This window comes from Panthera tigris, chromosome E2 (genome assembly GCF_018350195.1).
Source record: "Panthera tigris isolate Pti1 chromosome E2, P.tigris_Pti1_mat1.1, whole genome shotgun sequence".
Taxonomy (NCBI): Eukaryota; Metazoa; Chordata; class Mammalia; order Carnivora; family Felidae; genus Panthera; species Panthera tigris.
The window spans coordinates 14,850,707-14,875,835 of record NC_056674.1 but is presented as its reverse complement, the minus strand read 5'-3'; the positions used below and the strand labels follow the sequence as shown (position 1 = coordinate 14,875,835).

Below are 25,129 nucleotides of genomic sequence, written 5' to 3'. Positions count from 1 at the left end.
CCTCTGCTGGCCCAAGGCCGGTACTGCAGGGACTGTCGGCTAGGGCCCACAATGAGAAACAAACTGAGAGCTGAGGATCTCTTGCATTTTAATTTCTTTAAATTAAACTCCTCCTGCTGAGGAGTTCTTGCATTTTAATTTCTTTAGGGTTTCGGATGTTCAGGTCCTTAGGGGTCCGAGTCCCCCGTCTCTTCAGGAATTCAGACATGAGGATTTCAGTTCCCCAACCCAGAGGTCAACGAAAGAAAGACAACTTCTCTTGGAGCCAGGCCTCGGTGAGGTCTTCAGTGGTGCGGATTTCAAACACCTGGGCGGGGAGAGGTCTCAGCGTTGAGATCCAATCAGGAACTCAGAGGGCGAGCACGCTGGCCCCTTCCTCCCTCAGAATTGGAGTCCCGGACCCTCAGCCCATCCTCCCTCAGACCTGGAAGCCCAGACCCTCCCCCTCCTCCTCCCTAACACTGGGGAGCCCCAGCCCCAGGCCCAGACCTTCGTGAGCTCCGCCGTCTGCACCAATCTGTTTTTACTCCCCGCATACATCATTTGTTGCTCAGGCTTGCAGCCTGCATGGGAAAAAGGAGAAGGGAGCATAACTGGGGGACCCGGGTTATCACTAAGGCCCTAGCAACGTCATACAGGCCCTGAAGTTTTTCTAAGGGTCTTGGGAGCTGTTCCAAGGTGGTCTCTTGAAGCTCTACTCAGAGCTTTGGGACTTGTTCGGGGGCTTGCTAATCCGAGGGTTCCTGGAGATGGTTTAGAGGCCAGACAGGGCTTCTAAGGAAAAGGAAGAGGCTAACTTGCTTATACACCTTGGGACTGAGGAGTATGGGTGGATTCTTAAAGAATCTGAGCCCCCACCCCCACCCCCACCCCCACCCTGCTGCCCTCCCAACACCCACACACCACACACACGCACACACCACATGCGCCACACGCTCCCGTACTCACAGTCACGTATACGCACATTCACACAGTGCCCGCTCACACGTACCTGCACCCACATACACACTCTCACATGCCGCACACACAGCATCTAAGACCCCCCCTTATCAGGACAGGTGTCAGCTGTGTCTCACCCACGGGGCTGGAGAAGATGAAACACAAGGGGTAGGACACTCGGCCGTCCTCGTGCACATACTTGTAGCTGTAAACCACGAACCTACACCAGTGAAAGGGGATTCAAATTCAATACTTCGGCCTGGCGCCCAGGTCCAGGGCCCATTGCCTGCCGGAGCCCACAATCTTGAAATCTTGCCTGAGTCTGAGAGCCTAGGGTTAACAGATGAGACCCAGGACACTGGCCTCAAATGCAAAATGAAAATCAAATAGGAGGTGCTTGTTCGATTCACAATAACCGATGACATAGTGCTATTATTATCCCCATACTACAGATGGGAAAACTGAGGCCCAGAGAGGGAAGGTCACTTACCCGAGGTTCTGTGGACAGAGGAAAAATTTGAGCCCAGGAAATTCAGTGTCGGAGTGTAAGGGCTCAAGCACTATGCAGTACTGTCCAGAGCTCTAGATCTCTGGCCTGAGACTAGGGCCACCCACATAACTTGCCAAGCCCAGTGCAAACTGAACACATGGGGCCTGTTGTTCCAAAGGCAGGAGAAAGGCTGTTCTTCTTCTGCAGTCTGTCTCCAGACTGACTGTGGTCTTTCTGTTTTTTTAAAGTTTACTTTTTTTGAGAGAGAGAAAGCATGTGTGAATGGGAGAGGGGCAGAGAGACAAGGAGACACAGGATCCGAAGCAGGCTCCAGGCTCTGAGCTGTCAGCACAGAGCCCGATGCGGGACTCGAACCCACAAACTGGGAGATCATGACCTGATCTGGAGTTGGATGCTTAACAGACTGAGCCACCTGGGCGCCCCGTGATTACAGTCTTTTCACGTTTGCTACATAAAGTCAGGCTCTCTTGGGCATGAGCACACACGCAGGGGAAGTACAGATGCTTGCAGACAAATCCTGGAACTTGTCATGCAGGGGGTGTGTGCCAACCTTGACCCTGACTCTGACCCGCCCCCGACATGTGCACTCAGGCCCCTGACTGGGGCAGAGGGCAGCAGCACTCACTGGGTGGCAGTGACCAGGGGAGAAGCTGTCCAGGGCTGGAGGAGGGACCATGTGTGAGCCGGAGGAGGCTCCGAATCTCCAGCACATGCTCCATTGTCCTATCAGACCCTTACACAAAACACAAATTCAAAGGTAAAACCATAAAAAATTTCCAGATGGCAGGCAGCCGCAGAGCATTAAGCCCTGTGTTCGAGGGGCACCTAGGTGGCTCAGTCAGTTAAGCATCCAACTCTTGATCTTGGCTCAAGTCATAATCTCACAGTTTGTGAGTTCGAGCCCCACATCGAGATCTGCATTGACAGTGTGGAGCCTGCTTGGGATTCTCTCTCTTCCCCTTTCTCTCTGTCCCTTGTCTACTCTTGCTCTCTCTCTCTCTCTCTCTCTCAAAGTAAATAAACTTAAAAAAAAAAAAAAAAAGCCCTGTGTTTGAGGCTTCCCTTCTGTGGATGAGGCCCAATGTGACTATACTTGTCAGATACCTAGGGAGCTGATCCTGGCTGAGATCTAGAGCCTGAGATTGAGGGTTGCAATCCCGGGGCACCCAAAATTCACCCCAGTGGAGATGAAAACTCTAAACGGACTAGATTTCATAGAAGGGTCAAAGAGCTCCTCCATACAAAAAGCACCAGCCTCGTGTGGCTTCGCACAGGATTCCCTCCAATCGTTAAGGGTCAAATAACTCCTCTGCCGCCCCAGATATTCTCGTGCGTTGAAAAAGGAAATTTTTTTTCATTTTTTGTTTAATGAAATGCAATAAGGAGACCAAAACCTAACAAAGTTTGTACCCAAAGAAAAAAATAATCCAGCTCTAATGTCACGTGACTGTCAGTCTAAAACTCTGCAGTAAACAAAAGGTCCTGGGGTGTGAATTCGTGGCCTCAAACACGGATCAGAACCCGTGATTGAGACAGGAATCCAAGGGGCCCCTCTGTCTGTTCCTTCATCATCACCCCTCTCCCCCTGGCCTGACCCTCCCCTTCCTTCCCCCACAATACCTCGGCTGTCTCTCTGGCAGCTCTGTTTTTAGTTCCTCTGGAGAGATGTTCTGGCGGGGGGGGGGGGGGGGAGAAAAGACTGACATTAAATAAGCACTTCCAAGCACTTGCCAAGACACTGGTCTAAGAAACACACATAGATCAACTCACTGACCTTTCCCACAATGCTGTGGGGGTAGGTTCTGTTATTACCCCCACGTTACAAGTAAGCAAACTGAGGCCCAGAGTTGTTACGACACCTGTTCAAGGTTGTAGACAGCGAGCAGCAGGATTCAGATTTGAACCTGGGTTCAAATCGTAACCATTTGCTGCACTGCCTTTCAGAGGACCTGAGAGAGCCCAGCTCCTGGCCAATCCCCCTCCCGTCGATCAGCCCCAGGGTCAGCCTCCAAGGGCTACCCTCCCCCAAATTCTTACCGCGATACTATGAAGTAAGCTTTATTATCATCCCCATGTTACTGATAAAGACAGCGAGGAAAGAAAGGGTGGGCTCTACCCTTTTACAGATTTCCACTCGTTTTTTTTTGTTTGTTTTTTTTTTTTACTTCTCTGGAAACTTTCATTTAAGTGCCAATAAAATATCGTCACCGTCATCATCATCATTTCACTGAGCCAGGCCTTCTTCTAAACCCACTACAAGGATTAAATCATTGAATCCATAGACAACCCTGAGTGAGAGGGACCGGTATCCCCATTTCACAGATGAGGAAACAGACCCATGCAGGTGAAATCTCTTGCCTCGAGTCACAACTGAGCGGGAACTTGACCCCCAGGCCTTTCTGGCCCCCAGTGTCAAGCTCTGAGCATCAGTTCCAGCCCCCTGGCTCTCCCAGTCCCACCCTGCACTTCTGGGGGGGGGGGGTCCCATCCCTCCCAGCCCCTCACCTGAAATTCTTCCTCCAGTACCACCATCTGCCGATCCTTGTCCACCTTCACTGGGGAGGGATGGCACACGGGTTAGACGCCCCTTCCATCCGCTCGCCCGTGACACTGGCGCAGACTTCGTTTGTCCCCACCCCTTCACCCATCCTTCCAGGGGAGAAGATGACACTCACTTATTATGGCTGCGTTGTCCGTCTCTTTTCGGAAGCGAAATTGCCTCAGCTTTTCCTTTAGCTCTGGGTCCACCTCGCACACCACGAGGGAATCAGACTGCCAGAGAAGCCCAAGAATAGCTGAGCTGACCTGGACCCAGCCCCTGTCCCCTTCCCCAAACCTCAGTTTCTCCACTAGTAAAGAGGAGGGCCCTGACGGCTCATAGGATGCTTCTGTGAACATTAGGAAAAAGTGCCCTTTCCTTAGGGCAGACGCTGTCCCTTACCATGCACACCCTTGGGGTGCAGAGTAGAGGCTGGACTCCAGCCCTCTCAGCAGGCACACTTGGGGAACGGTCAAGGGGACCCAAGGATCTGCCTGCCTGGGGCTAAACCCGGAAACGGCATCTCTCTTCCCCCCAGCCAGGCCCTTTGCCACAGGGGTCACCCTCCTAGCCCCTGACCTCTATCCCCCAGCCTGACCTTCACCCAGGCACTCTCCCAGCCCCCAGCCCTTCCCATACAACCCCCGGCCCCCTGACCATGACTTTTCTGTCCACAGGCCTCTTCTTTTCTCAGTTCCGCTGTCTTCTAGGGGTGGGGACCAAGGCTTCAGGGGGCGGGGTGTGGGGCAGGGGAAAGGTTTCATCCACCACCACATCCTGTTTATGCCCATTCTGGGACAACTGTCTCAGAAGGCCCCTCCCCTTCCTTCCTTCCCCTCATCTGCCAGGACCTCCCAGGCTTTGCAATCACCTAGACCTGGGTTCGAATGCTGCCTTGCTGTGTGGTCCTAGCTAAATAACTTCGCCCCTCTGGTTCAGGCTTCTTGTGAGGATAAGATAGCTTCGCATACCTCCTGGTATGGTGGGCACACTCAATACAGAGTAGATAACAATGAGCTCTTTAACTCCTCCCCTCCTCCAGGAAGCTTTCCTGGATCTCTCCCATCTGGAATATTTTAATTCTGGAGCAGAAAAGGGGGAACTTAGGGATGTTTGCTAATCAAACGGTCATTTGTTGTGCTGATGGGGAAATGGGAGGCTCCACAGAGCCCAGGTGATGGTGAATTTTTTGCCTGCCATTCAACCTCGGGGGCCTAATAATCGGCCCTACAACAGTGGTGTTCAATTCTGTCAGACCGGTACCCCCCTTTTTTCTTAAGTGCATTTTGTGTTGCCCCTTTCCCACTCTGAAATGAAATTCCTGGGTAATGTAACCTACTTATGTACATAAATTCCTCCCCCCAAATCAATATAATGTCCCGTCATACAAAGGAGAAATAAAAGGGAATGTAATGTATGGGAAAATTCCATGTATTTCAGTGAGAAAATATAAGCAAACCAAAGAGACTCTTCATAGGGGTACCTCGGGGGGGGGGGGGTTCAGTCGGTTAAGTGCCGGACTCTTGGTTTCATCTCAGGTCATGATTTCTCAGTTCATGGGTTCGAGCCCCGCATCAGGCTCTGTGTTGACAGTGCTTAGCCTGCTTGAGATTCTCTCTCTCTCTGTCCTCTCCCTCCACTTGCTGCCTCTCTCAAAAATAAATAATCATTTAAAAAAAAAGAATCTTCACAGGTCCCAGCTCCACAATGGCTGGCCCGCTGTGCTGGCCCCATGGACAAGTGTAGTGAACAAGCTTTCCTCAAGCCCTTCCCTGGGCACTGGTTCCCACCCTGTCGCATCTGCTTACGGGTCTCACTGTGGCTGTCCTCCCTCTCTCTGCATCACCAATGTTCCCACCCCCACTGGATCTTTCCTCTCGGCCTCCGTGTGGGGTTATGTCTTCCTTTTTAAACACTAAGAATCCTATCTTCCATCCAGCCACTGCCCATTCATTTCCTTCCCTTTTAGCAAAACTTCTAGAAGGAATCGTCTACGCTCACTGCCTGCAGTTCCTCCTCCCAATTTTCTCTTCAACTCTCTCCCAGCAGATGGCCACTCCTGTCCCCATTCCCTGACATACCCTTGTCAGGGCCACCAATGACCTAAAGGTCAATTCTCAGTCTTCATCTGTCATGTGCTGTCGGCCACATGTGACACCGTCCATCACTCCCTGTGCCCTGATACACTTTCTTCCCTTGGCTTTCAGAACAACACCCTGGCCTGGTTTTCCTCCGAGTCCTCTAGCTGCTCCTTCGTGGCTTCTCTTGCTGGTTCTTCCTTTTGACAGTGGGGTGTTCTAGGGGCTCAGTCCTTTGTCCCTTTCTCTTTTCTATTTACCTTCCTCGCCTCCTGATCTCATCGTTTCTCAGCTTTCAAAGGGGACACGCTAAGTATTTCTCCAGCCTGGCCCTCTCCCTGAACTCTAGACTCCTACATGCAGCTGCCCAGCGGATGTGTCCACCTGGATCTCAGTCATCTTTAAATTTTTTAAAAATGTTTATTATTTGGGAGAGAGAGAGAGAGAGAGAGCAAGCAGGGAAGGGGCAGAGAGAGAGGGAGACACAGAATCGGAAGTAGGCTCCAGGCTCTGAGCTGTCAGCACAGAGCCCGATGCGGGGCTCGAAGTCACAGACCACGAGATCATGACCTGAGCTGTAGTCGGCCGCCCACCTGACTGAGCCACCCAGGCGCCCCATGGATCTCAGTCATCTTTAACCCAGCTCATCATACATCAGAACTTCCTGGTTCTGAAATTCAAAATGTAACCAGAACCTGCCCACTTCCCACCCTCCCCACCACCACCGTGGCCTGTACTCTGGTCCTGCCCAGCAGCCCCCTCCCTGTCCTCACTCTCCCAGCAGCCTCCTCACTGTCCCCCTGCTTCCCCTCACACAGTCTACTCTTCTAGAGTACTCTCTAGGACTGCTAGAGGGATCCTAATAAAACCCAAGGCATACGACATACTTCCTCTGTCAAAATCCCCCTATGGTTCCATATTATTTGGGTAAAAGCTAAAGTCCTTACGGTGGCCTTTATCTGCCACCACCCCTCTTCAATTACCACTTGGACCTTGTCTTCTATTACCGTCCTCTTTGCTCACCCCACTCCAGCCACGTTAGCCTCTTTGTGGTTCTGCAAATAATCCTGCCACTGTACCTTTGCATTTGCTGTTCCTTCTCCCTGGAACCCTCTTCCCCTTATGGTTTATCCTTTCGTTTCCTTTTTTTTTTTTTTTTTTTTTTTAATGTTTACTTATTTATTTTTGAGAGAGAGAGAGATTAGGGGAGGGGCAGAGAGAGAATCCCAAGAAGGCTCTACACTGTCAGTGCAGAGCCCAATGCGGGGCTCAAACCCATGAACCGTGAGATCATGACCCATGCCAGAATCAAGAGTCAGATGCTGGGGTGCCTGGGTGGCTCAGTCGGTGAAGCATCCGACTTCAGCTCAGGTCATGGATCTCACGGTTCATCTCAGGTCAGAGATCTCATGGATCTCTGTGCTGACAGCTCAGAGCCTGGAGCCTGCTTCAGATTCTGTGTCTCCCTCTCTCTCTGCTCCTCCCCTGCTCCGCCATGTCTCTCTCTCTCAAAAATAAACAAACATTAAAAAAAAAAAAAAAGTCAGACGCTTAACCAACTGAGCCACCTGGGTGCCCGAACCCCTTCATTTCTTCAGATACCTGTTCCAATCTCATCTGATCCAAGAGGTCTTTCCCCATCTAAAATAGTGCTGACCTCATCACTCCATCCCCTCAGCTTGCTTTATTTTACTCCATAGTACTATCACTGAGTCACATTGTATTTATTTATTTATTGTTTGTGTCCCCTCAACCAGAACGTAAGTGTGGGGCGGAGATATTTGTGTGCTTTGTTCCACTGTTGAATTTCTAGAACCTTGAACAGCACCTGACACGTACATATTAGGTACCTAAGTATTGTTGGATGAATAAATGAGTCTTTGTGTGTCTTTCAAGCACAACTATAGGGTGTGAAAGTTTTTGCTTAAATGTAAGGGTAGTGGATGGGGTTTGTGATATCCCCCACCCCGGCATGAAATGACCTTTTCTCACGCCTTCCTTTCTGTCTGGCTGCTCCTTTCCAATCTTCGAGACTCTCGATTCCTTTGCTTAAACCTTAGGTGTCCCCTTCTGTCAGGGTTCTGTTGGGTCCTTGTCTCCATTCACCCTCATGCCCTCTCCAGGCTAGATCGCTAACACCCACAACTTCAGTCACCACCTCTGGTGATCCTCAAATCTTGGTTCCCAGCCCCAATTTCTCTCTTAATCTCCAGACCCAGGGCTATGCAGCCTCCTGGCCCCTGCTGCTGGGTGGCCCGCACTGGGCTCAGAATCTTCCAGACCCGTTTTGGGAGGCACCACCAACCCCCAATGCCCCAGCCAGGGACCTTTTCTTGGATTTCACCCTCTCTCCCCATCTGCAGCCAGCCAGTCCCAGGGCAGGTTCACTCAGCCTCCTGGGCATCACCCCCCCCCCCCCCCCCCCGGCCCACGTCCACACCCCCTCCCTTTCCTAAAGTCCCCCCTGGTGCAAACGCCCCAGTCCCACCCCAAAGGCCTCCCGAGACTGAAGGCCCCCAGTTTTCTACTTCCTCCAATCCTTGCTCCATATGAAAGCCAGAGCCATCTTTCCAAACCCGCAACTCACCATGACTCTCCCTGGCTTGAAGCCCTTCCATGGCTCCCTAGTGTCCTCAAGACAAACTCCCTCAAGCGGCCAAACACCTGGCCACAGCTCATTTCCCACCGCTCCTTGCCTGGAGCTCTACACTCCATCCACCCCGACCGCATTTTCTTTGAGTTCCTCTAACAAGCCATTTCTCTGTCACCTTCTGGGTGAGGGCCCCCGCTCCGCTTAGTCACCAGATCCAGGAAAGTTTGTGGAATGAACAGATTACAATAGTCAAAGCAACAACTCCCATTTGTTGACGGCCTCCATTGTGCCAAGCGCTTTCTACGCATCGTCTCTTTCAATCCTAGTCCCAATTGAAAGACGAAGCAACAGGCTCAGAGAGGGCTGCGGTGGTAAAAGCTGAGACTCCAGAAACCTGAGCGCCAACTCGTAACCTGGCGGCTCGGCCCAGCTGGGCCCAGGCCTCAGGCCGGGCGTGCAAGAGCCGCGGGGAGGCCCGCCCGATCACCAGGTTCAGGAATTGTGACTTAGCTAGCGGCTGCCGAGGGAGACGCGCGCGAGACTGCCCCCTGCGGGCCGGGAGGCCCAATCCCCGGCTCCGCCGCGCCCGTTGCCCGTGGCAACGCCGCGCGCGCCCCGCCCCCTCCCCGCCCGCCGGCCCCGAGGCCCCGGCGGGGCCGCCTGCCCGTCAGCCCCGCGGCCAGCCAATCCCACCGCGCAGGGGGCGGGCCTCTTGGGCCTCGCTCAACCCCCGGCGCTCCCCTCTCCGCCGGGACCCCGCCTTTCTCCGCGCACACCTCCCGCCCTTCGGGCTGCCCTCGCCGCCCGTTGGCGGGCGCGCCGCTCGTCACCGCGGCGTGAGCTAATGCCGGCGCGCGGCGGCCCCGGCGGGGCGGGGCCAGGGGCGGTGACGCACGGCGCGGTGACGCAGCGCGACGGCGGCGGCGGCGGCGGCGGCGGCGGCGGTGGTCGGTGCGGGAGGAGGGAGGGGAGCTCGCGGGCCGGAGAGGGGGCGACGGCGGCGGCGGGGGCCCGACGAGGCCCGAACGGCGGCAGCGGCGGCTGAGGCCGAGGCGGTGAGTCGCGGGCAGGGCCGGGCGGCGGCGGGGCGGCGGCGGGTCGGGGCGCGCAGGGCTCACCTCAGGGCGCCCCAGGCCGCGCGGGCGGCCCCGCCCCCTCAGGGACCCCGAGCCGCGGGGCGGCGGCGAGCGCGGGCCTCGGGGGTCCCGGCCCTCGAGAGAATCCCCCAGCCCCGACCCTCGAGTCGCCCGCCGGGGCCGCTTGGGACGCTTCCCTCCGAAACCCTCCTCACACCCTGGGGACCGCGAGGGGCCGGGCCAGGGGACCTTCCCCGCGACCCCCACCCCCCGCAGGTCTGCCTCGGACACCTCCCAGGAGGGCGTTCCCACGGCGCCCCGAAACCTGCCCCCGAGCCCCCTGGAAACCCGCACCCCTCCTCCGGCCCGGAATCTTTCCGAGAGACCCCCCCCCCCTTACCTCCCCACAGTCCTGTCCACACACCGGCGCAGGTCTTGGAAATCTTCCTCAGCGAACCCCTCCTCTGGCCCCAGATCCCCCATCCTCCTCCTCCGTCCAGAAATATTCCCCGGAGGCCACTCCTCGTCTATTCCAACAATGTGTGTCATATCTCCTCCCCGAGCCTCCCTCGTAAGCCCTAAAAATCTCCTGCAGTCTCCCGGAGAGCCCCTCCAGACCCCGCACATTCCAGAAATCTCCCCCAGACACCTACTTCGCATATCCCCACAATCTGCCCGGACTTCCCTGTCACACGTCCCCGAGAATTTTCCCTCCTACCTACCCCCGTACCAGAAATCGCCTGGGAGACGTGCCTCTCGTGGCCCCCCAAAATCTCTGAGCCCCCTTCCCCGCCACCATGTCCTTTGGAATGTCCCCAGTGTACCCTGAAAGACTTCCTCAGAGACTCCCTGAGATGTCCTCAGGTCCCCAAAAGTCACCCAGACGACTCCCCCGACGCGCGCGCGCACACACACACACACACACACACACACACACACACACACACACACACCCCCCCCCCCCCCCCCCCCCCCCAGGCATCTCTCAGACACACTCCCCCTTTATGGAGTCGTCCCTTAGGATCCTTCCACAGATCCCAAGGGTTTCTCCCAAAGACCTCTGTTCCCCCAAGTTCCACCCCGAAATGCCCTAGAGATCACCCTCACATACCCTACGAATCTTCCCCGCAGACCTCCCTCGCTTATCCCAAATATCTCCTCCAGAGGTTCACTGAAATCTCTGTGGAGAATTTCGATCCCATGTTCCAAAAGCCTTTTCCACAACCCCTTTTATGTATCCCAAATCTTTCCCAGTAAACTATACCACATGTTGCAGAGATTTCTTCAGGATTCTCAAAAAGTCCCTTGTAGTTTCTGATATTCTCTAGAATCCTCCTTAGAGAACCCTTAAAAATCCCCCCCCCCGCGACCTCCTTGAGCCCCTTAAACCTTAAGACCCTCTTCATGACCTCTGTGAGATGCAGTTTTTCAAGACCTCCTCACATCTTCTCAGAGACCTCAGCAGCCCCTCAAGCCCTCCTATTGAGATAAGCCCTTGGAATCCCTCCCAGAGACCCTTCTAGCACCCCCCTCAGAAGCCCTTGAATCACTGCTCCAAGACCCCCTGCCTTCTACTAAGACACTTTTCCTAGAGATTTCCCTCCCTGAACTCTTCCTCACAGGTTCTCTCAGGTCCTTTAGAACCCCCCTCCCCGTTCAGTCTTCCCTCAAAATAACTGAGCTCCTGCTCTTAGAAAGTCCCAGAATTCTTTCTGAAAAGCTCTCTGCCCGGACAGTCGCCCATTCCACTCAGAAGGCCCACCTTTCCCATATTATACCCTTTCGAAGACTTTACTCAGAGGTTTCTCCTCATCTGAGTCCTCTGAGGAGTTCCTGAAAAGACCCCTGTCATCGTGCTCCAGTACATCCAAGATCTCTCTGAGAAAGCCACACCTCCCGCAGACGCCCTTTAGAGAATTTTCGTCGAAATTGCCCTGTATTAGCAACCTTATCCCCAGCACTTTGTTCCCACTTCTTTGGAACATCCCTTCATTTTCCTTCTGTGGCATCCCCATTCAGGACCCTATCCGATTTACCATTTTTAGAATCCCTGTTTGCACCCTCTCGTCTCCTCCGTTCTCTTTCCTCTGAAATCAACTTAGAGGTCCCTCTCAGATCTGAGCCTCCTTGTCTCCTCAGAGGCCGCCAACATCCTCCAGTCCTCTCCCCTCCAGGAGCCTCCATGTCTCCTTTTAATAAAAACATCCTCAAAGACAGCCTCAGGTCTTGAAATCCCAACCTGCAGAGACCTTTTTTCTTAGGTTTCCTCCTCACAGACTCCTCCTTTTGGAGACTGAGCGACCCTTAACACCCTCCTTAGAGACTTCCTGAGGACTCGTCCCATTTTCCTTTCAGCAGCCTTCTCCTTCCTTTCCCCCTTTGAGGGCCTCCTCGCTAAAGAATCCCTTCCCCTAGGGGCGCCCGGGTGGCTTAGTCAGTTAAGCCTCCGACTCTTGATATCGGCTCAGGTCATGATCCTCTGTTTGTGAGATAAGCCCCATGTCGGGCTCCACGCTGACAGCACAGAGCTTGCTTGGAAGTCTCTCTTTCCCACTCTCTCTGCCCCTCCCCTACTTGTACTTTCTCTGTCTCTCTCTCTCTCTCTCCCAAAATAAACATTAAAAAAAAAACAAAACCCTTTCCCTATAGCAGTGGTTCTAAAAGTGTGGTTCTTGGACCAGCAGCACCGATATCACTTGGGAACTGGTTAGAAACGCACATTCTCGGGTCCAGCCCAGACCTACAGAATCAGAAAACTTGAACGTAGGACCCAGCAATGTTTTCAGGAACCCTCCTGATGATTCTGCTGCATGCTCAAGTTTGAGAATGATTGTCCTGTGAGAGGATTTCCCTTTCCCCCACAGAAAGCCCCCTGAAAGAGGCTTCCGGGTATGCCTCCGAACCGCTGCCCATCCTCATTTTCCCAAGAGTCGCCTATGGGAAATATCCACCGTCCAGGAAGTCTTCTTCCCCTCCTTGGAAGGATTCTGGCTACCCTGAAAGGTTACCCCATCCTCTGAGCAATTACTGCATATTCTACCTTTGAATAGTTTCCTTTCAGGTCTTCCTCGGCACTTTCACCTTCTGGCTTCCCCTGCACACCATACCCCAGCCTTTGGTGTTCTCGCTTCAGACTGCTGTCTCCTTCAACACATGTGTCCATCTCCAATCTTCCATCTGTTCCTCACCACATAGGCACCTTCCCTTAAAGGCACTTTCGGTTCTTTGCATTCTGTGTCTTACTGTCCGGAGCCCTCCCTTCTAGAGCACCACTCACCTTCTCCCTTTAGTTGTTCATGTACTCGTCCACTCACCCTCATTGGGCTACAAATTTAGAAAGTACTGGGATGTGTCTTGTTTCTCTCTGAATCCCACAAAGTGGGATCTGCCTTCTGTAAGTTATTGGGAATCATTAGAGAAGGGTAGCTCTTTCTTCTGCATTTGGCCAGAAATCTCTAAGTTTTTCAGATCTCACTCCCCATTCAGGCTGTATACACCTTCCCCACCCTCTCCTGTCTTCTTCCTGTACCCAGCGCACATTGCCTCTCCTCCTAGAAGAAGCTCTGTGCCCCACCCACTGCTATCTGAGGGACTTTTCTTTGTGCTCCCTCCTGATTCTGAGCTACCTGAGGTCCTGTGCTTGGTGACCTGCCTCACCCCATCCTCAGTGGCCTGTCAGCCTCCCTCAAGCCTTTATAAGTCTTTATAAGTCTGGAGCTCTCAGCTTTCTCCAAGGGATTCTGTTTCTCTCTGGGGTCAAGAAGGGGAAATGGAGATCACAGGATACACACTGGGGCCTGCCTTCAGTGAGCTCACAGTACATTAGAGGGGTTGGGCAGGTACACAGGGCAGAACATGAGGTACAAATTATATGCTGTGGAAATTTGGCAGTGAAAGAAGGAGCCCTTTATCTGGAAAGACACGTCATGGAAAAGGTGGTATTTGGGCTCGGTGGTGTTCCACAGGAGTTGGGACAATGATGAGTGGTCTTCCAGGCAGAGGTAACAGCTTTGCAATAGGTCAAAGATAAGAAGGGCTTCTCATCTCCCACTCATGGCATCTCTTCTCTTCACTTAAAGGACAGAGATGAAAGAAAACAGATCTCTTCCATCTTTATTATATTTGCCAGCTATACTCTTGTGACCCGTAGAGTGATAATATCGATGATTACTGTTTATTGAGTAATTATTTGCCAGTTACTGTTTAAATGCTTCACATGTATTCTCATCTCATGCTCCTCATAGGGAATCCTACGAGCTAGGTAAACTACAACTAATCTCATAAATGTTGAGGACAGGTGGCACAAATAGAAGGTTTCTGGACCCTGTCCATCCCAAGATGATAGTGCCATGAGTCATAGAGTTGGATTTTCTGTTCAGGTAGGGTTGGGTGCAATGAGGAGGCATTATAGCATAGTATAAGTTAAGTATGCAGACTCTGGGGCCAGACAGGATTTGTGTCCCGCATTGTCACTTACCAGTTTTGTGACCTAGACAACTACTTAACTTCCCTGGCTCTTAGTTTTCACAGCTAAAAAATGAAAGTAATAATGGTAACTTATGTTCTAGAGTTATTATAAGAATTACATAAGTTAACACATGAAGTAGCTAAAACAATGTCCTGCGTATAAGTGCTCAGTGTTATCAAAAATGAATGGTTCGGGGCACCTAGGTGGCTCAGTTGGTTAAGTAACCGACTTCGGCTCGGGTCATGATCTCGCAGTCTGTGAGTTCGAGCCCCGTGTCGGGCTCTGTGCCGACAGCTCAGAGCCTGGAGCCTACTTCAGATTCTATGTCTCCCCTTCTCTCTACCCCTCCCCTGCTCAGGCTCTGTGTCTGTCTGTCTCTCAATAATAAATAAACATTAAAAAAAAATTTTTTTTAATAAAAAAAATAAATGGTTCGCGTCAGCCAGGACTCTAAAGACATAAATGACAGAACCTTAGTTCAAGCTAGTTTAATCAAAAAATGAAGTAATTGACTTGTGTTATTAAAAAGTCCAGAGCTAGGATGACTTCAGTCTTAGCTTCATCCAGGAGTTAAAACAATCTTCTCAGTAATCTCTGCCCATTTTTACAAGGAGTGTCTTCATCCTCAACAAGTTTCTACTTAGTGGTGACAGAGATGGCCTTCAGTAACCCTACGCTTTAATCCTACCTCAACACCCTTAGCGGAAAGAGAACTCTTTCCCGAAAGCCCCAGTTTGAAAACAATTTCTTCCCTGAATAAGTGTGAAATACTAACAGAAGATCCTCAGGGACATGTTTGGAGTTCTGTACCCTGGAATTAATTCTCTTGCTAACTCAGGTTGCTGTGATTCCATCCCATGAGCTTTCTGATATTGGTGGCCGTTCCCCTCCTTGCTTGTTCTCTAGCCTCAATCATTCTCCAGTCTGTGGTCGTTTGGATCCAGAGAGAGTTTATGGCTAATCCCATCCAACCAGACTTTCCTTTGGGATCTCACTGAGAGAGAGAGACAGGGAAGAGGTGACTGGCCAGGTTTGGTGGTAGCCTCAGGGTAGGGTAATGGAATCCAGGAGTAGTGGTATTCAATCCTGTACCTCAGCTTTGGGTTTTCAGGACTCTGAACTTTGAGAGAGTTAAGTAAATTACTTTGGGTAGAGTTTTGTTTTGTTTTATTTTAGTGTAAATTTGTTGAATACAGTCTGATTGAGAGCAAGTTACAGAACAACAGTATATAGAGTATGCAAGTCTCAACTCCAGCAGTTAAACAATTTATGGAGGCACTTTTTTAAGTTCTGGACGTAGAGCAGTGACTGAAACAGTCAAGGTCTTGGAACTCATGGCCCTTACCTTCTGATGGGGGTGGGTGGAGAGGATACACAAAAGAAATCAGTGATACATGCTATGAAGGAATTAAAACAATAGTATGGAAGAGAGGGTGCCTGTGGCCACTATACTCAAGGTCAGAATTGGCCTTTGAGCAGGTGACAATCGAGACTGATGACCTGAAAGATGAGAAGGCACCAAGTTGTGGGACCATCTTGGAGTAAGGCATTTTAATCTAAACATTGTTTTAGGTGGAGAAAGGACTGCTGCAAGGTGGAAAATTTTTTCACAGATATTTTATTCGGGATGTGCTATGTGCCAGGTGCTAGGTTAGGAATTGAAAATGTAATGGGACGCCTGGGTGGCTCAGTCGGTTGAGCATCTGACTCTTGATTTCAGCTCAGGTCATGATCCCAAGATCATGGGATTGAGCTCCGGGCCCCACGCTGAGCGTGGAACCTGCTTGGGATTCTCTCCCTCTCACCCCTACTCATGTGCTCTCTCTTTCTTTCTCTAAAATAAAATTAAAAAATTTTTTTTAAGTATATGGCAGTGAATAATACAGTCCTTCCCCCATGGATCTTAAAATCTAAGCGTTTCTGGAAGAGCTGCAGCCTTTGATTTCAGTGTTTCAGACCAAAAACTCTTTACTGGGGAGATGAGGAAGATTGGGGCACACGGGAATCCAGATTTAATTGAAGACAGGGAACCAGCCATGTGATGATCTGGGGAAGAACTTCAGGTAGGGGGATTAACAAGGGCAGAAGCCCTGAGATGTGTTCAAGGAACAACAAGGAGACAAGTGTGAGGGAGAGGGGACAGAGGCTAGATCATGTAGGGCCTTGTAGGCCATGGTAAGGAATTTATATTTTCACTTAAGAGACTTGGGAAGCTGTTAAAGGGTTTTTAATTTTTTTTTAATGTTTATTTATTTTTGACAGAGAGAGAGACAGAGCATGAGCGGGGGAGGGGCAGATAGAGAGGGAGACACAGAATCTGAAGCAGGCTCCAGGCTCTGAGCTGTCAGCACAGAGCCCGACACGGGGCTCGAACTCACAGACTGCGAGATCATGACCTGAGCCTAAGTCAGATGCTCAACCAACTGAGCCACCCAGGCGCCCCTGTTAAAGGGTTTTTAAAGCAAGACAGTGACATGATTGGATTTTTTTTTGTTTTTTGGGTTTTTTTGTTTGTTTAAGAATGTTCACTGGTTTCTGCAAGGAGAACAAGGGTAAGAATGGAAGCAGGAGGTGGATTAGGAGGCATTACATTGGTCCAGATGAGAAAGGATAGTGACTTGAATATGGTGATGGTAGTAAAAAATAAGAGAAATAGATATGTTTGGTGTATAGAGAAAACAGGACTTGATGGGATTGGTGACAAGATGATGATAATAGCTAACAACTCTATGAAAGTCAATAGTGTTATTAAAACCATTTTACAAATGAAAACAGACACAGCATGGTGAAATCATTTGCCCAAAGTTACACAGGTAGTAAGTGGAAGGATTCTGTTTCCAACCCAGACAGTCTGGTCCCAGAGCCACTTGAGTTTTGGGAAAGAAAAAGGATAGCATGTTTAGCCAACGTTAAGAAAAAAGAATTATCGAGACCAGATGACTAGATCGTATGGAAGAAAAAGGAGTCAAAGATGACTTAAGAAATTCTTTGTTGTCCACAGAGAGATGATAGTTGAATCTATAGGAGTTGATTACATCCAAGTGAGAGGATACAAGTATAGAGAAAGGGAAGAGCTAAAGATAGAGTTTTAGTGGGGAAGGGTCAACACCTATAAGCATGGGATGAGTGAAAGGGAGCAATACATGGGGGCAAGGGGAGAGGGAACCAGCTTCTCTACTCCAGGGTTTCCCACAGCTTCCTAGGCTATGCTTATCTTCCGGGAGGCCCCCCTGACTTCTCCACTCCTCTCCCTCCCTTCCCCAGGACTGTTCATACAAAAGCCTCATTCTTAGCTGAGGCAATAGTATGCATATTTTGTGTACATATTTCAGGAGTTTCGGAAAATAATGGTTAGTTTTTACAAAAGAGAAGTTGAGCTCCCTTGGCATCTGACATTCTCTTGTTCTTGCTCAGGTCAGGATGGTGAGTTAATCTTAGGTAACTAACCTATTACCTTGTTCATGAAGTATGAGTTTCTCAAAGGCCTAGGCGTGTGCTGTAGAAGGGCTAGGAATGGGTAGGAAGGCTAATAGAACCCCCTTATTCATCCAGAGATGTTGGCATTAATGGGTGTACCTGTTACCCAACTTTTCTAGGCAATGGAAGGGAATTTACAGGAGGCTATAATATTCTTAGGAACAAGCAAGGGTTCTAAAACCAGACTGGCCTTGAAAATCTCAGCTTAGCTGTGTGTAGCCTTGGACAAGTGACTTAACCTTTTCTGTGTGTCAGTTTTTTCATTTATAAAATGAGAATAGTGTTATACATGTATATGTGCATGTGTGCGTGTAATATACGCGTATGTCACGTATATGTGTAAGGTATAGCGTATGTATTATTTTCAGAATTGAATGAACTCACCCACAGAAAGCTGTTCGCATAGGGCCTGGCACATGACACGGTATATGGTATATGAAGACATGCCAAGCATCATGGTAGGTATTTTTACGTACATTGTTTCACCTCATTCTTATAACCAGCCTCACTGAGGAAGAAACTGAGTTACCTGCCAAAGGTCAACACAGCAAGTAAGTGTCGGCAGGAGAGCCCCGTTTTCAGCTACATCTGACTCCACGGTGCTGGTTCCAAGTGAGGAGAGCTGGCTCCAGAGGCACCTCCTATCTGTGGGCTGCTTCTTGTTTGAAGCCAATGAAGGGAGCCTAGTGAGTAATTTTTCCTAAAACCTCTTAGCCAATGTTGGCTTTATTTTCCACCCTCCAGGATTGGTAGATGCTTCCACAGAAGCTTACTTGGTCCCTTAGAGAGCAAATATGGCAGCAGTAAGTTGGGCTGTTTGAGAACTTTTCCGTTGGAATTCCCCTCTAGTGTCTTTCCTCAAAGGCAGGGAGTCATTTTTTTGTCGCACAAAGACAAAGAGATCAGAGCAGTGGTGAATTCTGTTTTTGTATGGGAGCAGTCAAGGCTCTTCCAACTTCAAGTGATAGAAACACAAATTGGCATCAGCCCAAAAGGAATTTATTGGTCCATATAACTGAAAAGTCTGGAGTGAGGTGGCTTCAGTCTGACTAGGTTGGATCCAGATCTTCAGATGTGAACAGGTCTCCCTCTTTGTCCCCTCATCTCTTGACTCTGCTTTCATCTGTGTTGGCTTCATTCTGAGGCAGACTCTCACTGAGGTAGCCGAAGGGGCAGCCAGTAACATCAGGAGATGTATAATGTCAGCAACCCCAATGGAGAACTTCTTTTCCTCAATGGTTCCAGCAGAAGTCCAGTGAAGACTTTCCTTGACCAGTGGACTTGCCATGTCTACTTCTGGAGCCAAGGAAGACAGTTAATTTTCCAAAGGGAACTCAGGGGCTGGTATCAGAAGATGGGCATGGATGGTTGGCAGCAGATCCACCAAAATCCATCACAGTGTAAGGTGCCTTGGAATAGCGTGATGCCTCTTTCCTGGCCCATGTCACTAACCGAGGTCTCCCCTTCTCATTGCTGCCAACCACCCAGGAAAAGAGGTAGCCGGGGACCTCTGGCCCTTTGACGGAAGAAGCCATATCACTCTCCTCTCTAGTCACCATCCAGAACAAATACCCAGCATCCTTCTCCTGTCCTAAAAGCAACTGTTTGTTTCTCTGAAGCCCCCAGTGTTTACTGAGGACTGTCACAGCCATTGTTGGGCACTAGATCCTCTCTGCCAATCATGTTCCCTGAACAACTGGGCAGCTTGAAGGTATAAACCAGAGAGGCCTGAGGGAGGGACAGTTCACAGACTTCTGGTCTTTTCCCAGTATGTGTCCATCTGGTCCAAGGACTGCAGGCCACATGCTTTGTTTGTTCCTCATGGTGGTTCACTGTTGCTATTTTAATGTGAATTAGTTTCCAATATTTAAAAATAGGGGAAATTTTATTTAAAAATCCAGATTTCCGGTTCCCCTTAAAAAAAAAAAAATCTAAAACCTAACAACACTGGACCCACATTCCCACATGGTAGCAGTTGATCAGAGCTAAAATCATGACTTCTCCCTTTAGATAGGGTATGTGCTTTCTAACTCACCATAGTCCTCCCCAGCCTGCTTCATTCAAAACCTGGACTTAATAAGAGTCATATTTGAGACCCCGCTCTGTCCCAAACCTTTGCTTATAGCATTTGGCTTGGGAGAAGATTCTGGTCGTCAGCTTATTTGGGAAGCACAGTGCTGTTGCTTTGGAAAACTAACAACCCAGAAAAAGTTTATGGGAAAGAGTGTGCACAACTTTGGTCTCTTTGTGGATTTGGTCATCTTTTTGCCGTACATGTTGTTGGCATATCAAACCTCTCGTCACAAATGTTCTGTCTGAAATAGTAACATGTCCTTCTATCCTATGAGTTGCCACCCAGTGAAGGAATCCCTCCCACTCCCGAGGGATGTTCATGTAGCCTCCACTTGACCACTTCCAGCAGCCAGGGAGCTATTACCTCCTCACGTGGCAGCCAGTTCCATTCTTGGATAGATATATTATTTTAAAATTCTTCCTTATGTTAAGGCAGATGCTGTCTCCTTAGGGCTGAAATCCACAAAATGTTGGAGGTAGGAAGAGAAACTGATTTTTCAGGCATGTGAACTACCACTCATCCATCCTGCATCCAGGGCAAACATTGATAATCAGTCACAGTATTCTTTCTCACTGAGCCAGATAGTAGAATGCAGCCTTAAAAAAAATTTTTTTTTAATTCTTTAAAAATTATAGAAGTAATACGTGTTTACTTGCAACTAGTGAAGTGCTACAAAGTTACATAAAGAGACTGTTAATAATTCCTCCTCTCCGAGGTAAACCAATGCGAACGGCCTAGGGCGTGTCTTTATACACATTTCTCTATACACATACACATGTAGATATAATGAGGTGTGTAAGGATTTTTGTATGGCTTTTTATCTTCTTTGTATGAAAATGGCATTGTATTGTATGTATTACCATGGAGCTTATGATCAGCCCTGCAGGTTGGTGGTGAAAGATCAAACACTATATATAGATGTAAACGTGCTATGTTTTTTGTATGCTATCAGAATCAAGCATGTTTTTAATAGCTACATAATATCTCTTTGTATGAGGTGTGCCCCAATTGATTAATCCTTGCCCTTTGATGGATACTCCTGTTGCTTCATTTCTTCTGGATCCTTCACACCATAGTGCCCCAACCAGCCACTACCAGTCGTTGGGAGTTAGCCTGTGAGGTAAAACCCATTTGTCGTGTCTGATCCAGTCTGACTCCTTATCTTACACATTGTAGAGAAGGGAAGCGGGCTAGCTCCAGGTCAAAGTGAATCAGTGTCTAGGGCAAGACTAGAACTGAATTTTCTTGACTCTCAACATTTCCCGTGTCCCCTCTCACTTAGAGCCATCCACCCTGGTTCTCCTCTGGAGTAAAAGAACAAATCTAATTCCTCTCCTGTGTGCTACCCCTTCAGATATTCAAAGTCAGCTATATCATTCCTTCTAAGTCTTCTCTTCCACCGGGGAAATTTCCTCAGTGCCTTCAAACTTCTCTTAGGACAGAGTTTCCAAGTCTGTTTCCCATCCTATGGGCCATTCCTTCTGTCATCTTCTCCGGGGCTGTAGAAATCCCAATTGTGGCTTCCATGCTCACCTTATTTATTCATTCTTTCAGCAAATACATGCTGAAAACCGTCTGTATGCCAGTCACCATTCTGGGCACTGGGTAACCATATAGCTTGCTTTTTGGTGGAAAGAGAAATAACAAACAAATAATATCTGAGGGTGTCAAATTATATAGAAGAAATAGCCTAAATAGGGTGACAGACCCCTTAAATCCGATAGTCAGGGAAGCTCTCTCTGAGGAAGTCACATTGAGCTGAGACCTGAGTGACAAGTAGGGGCCAACCATAAATAGGTCTGAAGAAAGAGTTCTAGTGAATAGAAAACTTGTACCAGATGAAATTGGAGAGGCCACAGGAGTCTTCCAGGGACCTGTAGACCAAGATCCATTCAGTTTTAGTTTAGGTTTAGTTTAGGAAATCATTGGAGGATTTTAAGCCAGGAGCAACATTTGATTCCTTTTTAAAGATGTCTTGGCGCGCCTGGGTGTCTCAGTCTGTTAAGCGTCCAACTCTTGATTTCAGCTCAGGTCATGATCTCGCAGTTTGTGAGATCGAGCCCCGCATTGGACTCTGTGCTGCGGGAGCCTAGCCTGCCTGGGATTCTCTCTCCCTTTCAGCCCCTACTCTGCACATGCATGCTCACTCTCTCTTTCCATCTCTCTCTCTCAAAATAAATTAAAAAAAATAAAAAATAATAAAAAGATTTCTGGGGCACCTGGCTGGCTCAGTTGGAAGAGCATGCAACTCGATCTCACAGTCTTGAGTTCAAGCCCCGCGTTGGGTGTAGAGATTAATCAAAAAAGTAAATAAACTTAAAAAGATTTCGTTTTCCCCTACGCTTGCCCTTATATGCAAAGGGATTGACATCTGGGTCAGTTTGCTTTGTTCAGGTGTCCCAGAGAGGATCTGCCAGGTGAGTCATAGCCGTTGTCAGATGCACCTCACAGCGCTCTTCAGCAAGAGGATGGAAGTTCAGGGAGGTGGCAAGACATGAGCCCAGCAAGTTCAGTGGGTCTTTGTGTGGAGTTCTCAGTCCGTGGAGCCAAATGTGGTTTGGGGATAGAGCCAAGGCACTGGTTGTGGGACAGACCAGGAAATGCGAGTAGAGACCTGGAGCTCGAGACACTTAAAAAAAGGCTTCAGAGTAGTGTCCAGAAATCAGTCCACTGAAGAATAGTCCTGTTGTCTGCCCAGTTAACACAGCTCCTGTGTCGTTCCCATCCAAGAGAGGAATTTGAACACTTTCTAGCTTGGGAGTTTTTTACTTTGGATGTGACCCTTCTCAAGTTGGCATCCTCCGTGCTCTTAGGAGTCTGGATGACAGGCATCTTTGGAAGCCAGGGGTCTTGGGTCAGGAGTAGCCTTCAGAGGAATGAAGAAGAGGTCTGGGGGAGACTCACCTCAGAGCAGAGATGAGTGGGATCTTAGAGATCAGAGCTGCACCTTTTCCAGAGTGGCAGAGCTGGGTTGAAGGAGGTAAGATTCCCCCAAATCTTTGAAAAAGCCTTTGTCCATGCCCCTACCTTTGGGCACCCAGGCAGTTACTGATCACTTAGCTATCTGCATACTTGAGATCTCCACTGAGGTCACCACCCACTCACATCCTAGCTTTATGAGTCTTAGATTGACATACATAAACACCATGGAGTCCTCTTAGCAGGTGAGCAATCACTCTTTCCCACTCTCAGAAGAGGTAGGTCAGGGCATGTGCTGGGGGTCACATGTCACATAAGGCCAGGTTTCCATTAATTCAGATCTTTCCCTGTAGTGTGCAGCCTCTCCTGTTTCCCATTGCTGGAAAATCCTACCAACTTAATTCTGCTTCCTTTGGCCCTTTGATAGCTAGGACTGAGGGGCAACCTCTTCTCCTTAGTCTTGCTGAGTCCCAATCAGGTGTCTTTTCTACATCTGGAGATTGGTGGGAAAGTTGGTTTAGTGTCTGGTGTTGGCTTCCTCTTTCTCCCAGGAGCTCAGCAGAGCAGACACCCTAGGAGAGGAAGGCATAAAGCCTCCTTACCCTCTCAACCTGCATTCACCAGGCCAGTTCCAGCCCTTTCATTCTGTCTGACCACCTTCCTTCCTTTTCTAGGAGCCTGGAGAGGTGTGGCTGGACCAAGACCTCCCCCGATGTGAGCAGGTTTCCTCCTCCCCCTACCACCCGTTGCCACCACGCCAGGGAACGTCCTCAAGCCCTGGCCCTCAGGGGAGAGGTAACAGGAGCTCTGAGCCGAGACCATGTGACGGCGCTGGCCCTCGCCACCGCCGTCCCCCCCACCCTGGCCCCAGGCCCGGCACCATGATGTTCCGCGACCAGGTGGGCATCCTCGCTGGCTGGTTCAAGGGCTGGAATGAGTGTGAGCAGACGGTGGCCCTGCTGTCACTTCTGAAGCGGGTCACTCGCACCCAGGCCCGGTTCCTGCAGCTCTGCCTGGAGCACTCGCTGGCGGACTGCAATGACATCCACCTGCTAGAGTCGGAGGCCAACAGTGCTGGTGAGTCTCCACCCGGAACAGGAGCAGATATCAGAGGGCTGAGGAGGCCCACCCCACAATGTGCTGAGAAATGTGGGTTCTCAGCTTGTTGGTGGAGGGGGAGTCCCTGACCTCCCAAGTCATCATCATTAGTCTCCTGGGGCTTTGTTGCCAGATATCCTCAGGCATGAAATGAGGGGCTACTGGCGGATGGCAGTGCAAACTGGAAACAACCTATAGCAGAGGAAGAGCTATGTAGGGTGGCTTGTCTGGGCGACTGAGAGGAAGGGACTAAGGTCATTACTTATGAAAGTGGATTGGAAGCTGAACAAATAAGTCATTTCTCAAGCTCTGGGACACCAGAGCTAGGAGAGAATTTTAGAAATTCACAAGTAATCTTAAACTGTTCTGTAGGCACAAAGGTAGGTTGGACTTAAGGCATAAATAGCTTCAAGAGAATTTTGAATTTAGGTATAGTCCGTATCAGTTCCCTAAGCACTCAGTAGAGTGTGTACCAGGAGCCTGGTGAGCCAGGCTTCTCTAGAACTCTCTCAGGGGCTCCAGTCATAGACAGGAGTCAGGCCAGAGAACGCTCTCAGGGCACACTGCTGAAGCCATTCTGGCCTGTAGGCTTCCACAGGGCGGGATGGAGAGCTGTTGACCTCAGTGATGGGTGAGAGAGATGGAGGCCAGAGAAGAGGACATTTCGTGCGTACTTGAAGCTAACTGGAAAGGGGACGCAGGGGCTCCGTGTCAGTGCATCCAAACCCTTCCCACCTTCTCCCCCATAATAATAGCTCACATTAAGCCCTTACAACACACCAAGTACTGGCTGTACTTATATACTAACTTGGAAAGCAGTGTTTTTTAGTGTCTCTAGGGTCAGACTGTCTAGGGTTAGATCCCAGGTCTGTCATTTGCAATATAACAAAGTAACTTTCTGAGCCTTGGTTTCTTCCTCTCTAAAACCAAGATAGTAACTATGCTTACATTTTAGGGTCACTGTGAGCTTTGAGAACAGTGCCTGGCATGTAGTAAACACTCAGTAAATGTCAATTGTTTTTATTGTGAATAACTCATTTAGTCCTCACAACCCCATGAAATTGGTACTGTTATTTTCCCCATTTCATAGGTAAGGAAATCCACATGGGCTGCTAGGAGCCACAGAGTTGCCTGGCTTCCCTCATCTCCCCAGGCCCATTGCCTTCGTAACAATCCCCTTTATTTTTCCGAATATTTACGTATAAGTCAGAGAAGCACCATGGTTATAGGGTGAGGTGGCTCCTCGGGCCAGGACTCACACCGGCTTTAAGTCCCAGTCTGGCAGACAGTGAGAGCAAGAATCTAGCAAGACTACAGCAGGCTCAGAGCTCAGCAGCCTCACACTCCTCCACACCAG

The 25,129-nt window shown here is 49.8% G+C and overlaps 2 protein-coding genes across 7 annotated transcripts in view; one reads left to right on the top strand and one right to left on the bottom strand.

The window, feature by feature from the left end:
• Positions 1-71: 71 nt before the first annotated feature.
• On the bottom strand, positions 72-12,914 carry GMFG (glia maturation factor gamma). 4 transcript variants are annotated; one of them, XM_042970290.1, is made up of 7 exons: positions 12,777-12,914; positions 4,126-4,222; positions 3,956-4,005; positions 3,071-3,120; positions 1,077-1,159; positions 490-563; positions 72-307 (listed from the first exon to the last, which is right to left on the bottom strand). In XM_042970290.1, the coding sequence occupies exons 1-7, from the start codon at positions 12,897-12,899 to the stop codon at positions 236-238; spliced, it is 549 nt and encodes a 182-aa protein (XP_042826224.1). In that variant the 5' UTR covers positions 12,900-12,914; the 3' UTR covers positions 72-235. The 4 variants fall into 4 exon arrangements, with proteins under 4 accessions (XP_042826224.1, XP_015399650.2, XP_007096959.2 ...); XM_015544164.2 differs by lacking the exon at positions 12,777-12,914 and adding an exon at positions 8,836-9,120; XM_007096897.3 differs by lacking the exon at positions 12,777-12,914 and adding an exon at positions 4,647-4,751.
• The window catches only part of SAMD4B (sterile alpha motif domain containing 4B), a 41,895-nt gene continuing 26,431 nt past the window's right edge, over positions 9,666-25,129 (top strand). For 2 of the 3 annotated variants that reach the window (XM_042970283.1, XM_042970284.1), the window contains exon 1: positions 23,349-23,751. In XM_042970283.1, coding sequence (XP_042826217.1) covers positions 23,556-23,751 — 196 coding nt within the window. In that variant the 5' untranslated portion in view covers positions 23,349-23,555. Of the gene's footprint in view, positions 9,716-23,348; positions 23,752-25,129 lie in introns of those variants that run through there. The other variant, XM_042970285.1, reaches the window with a different exon arrangement.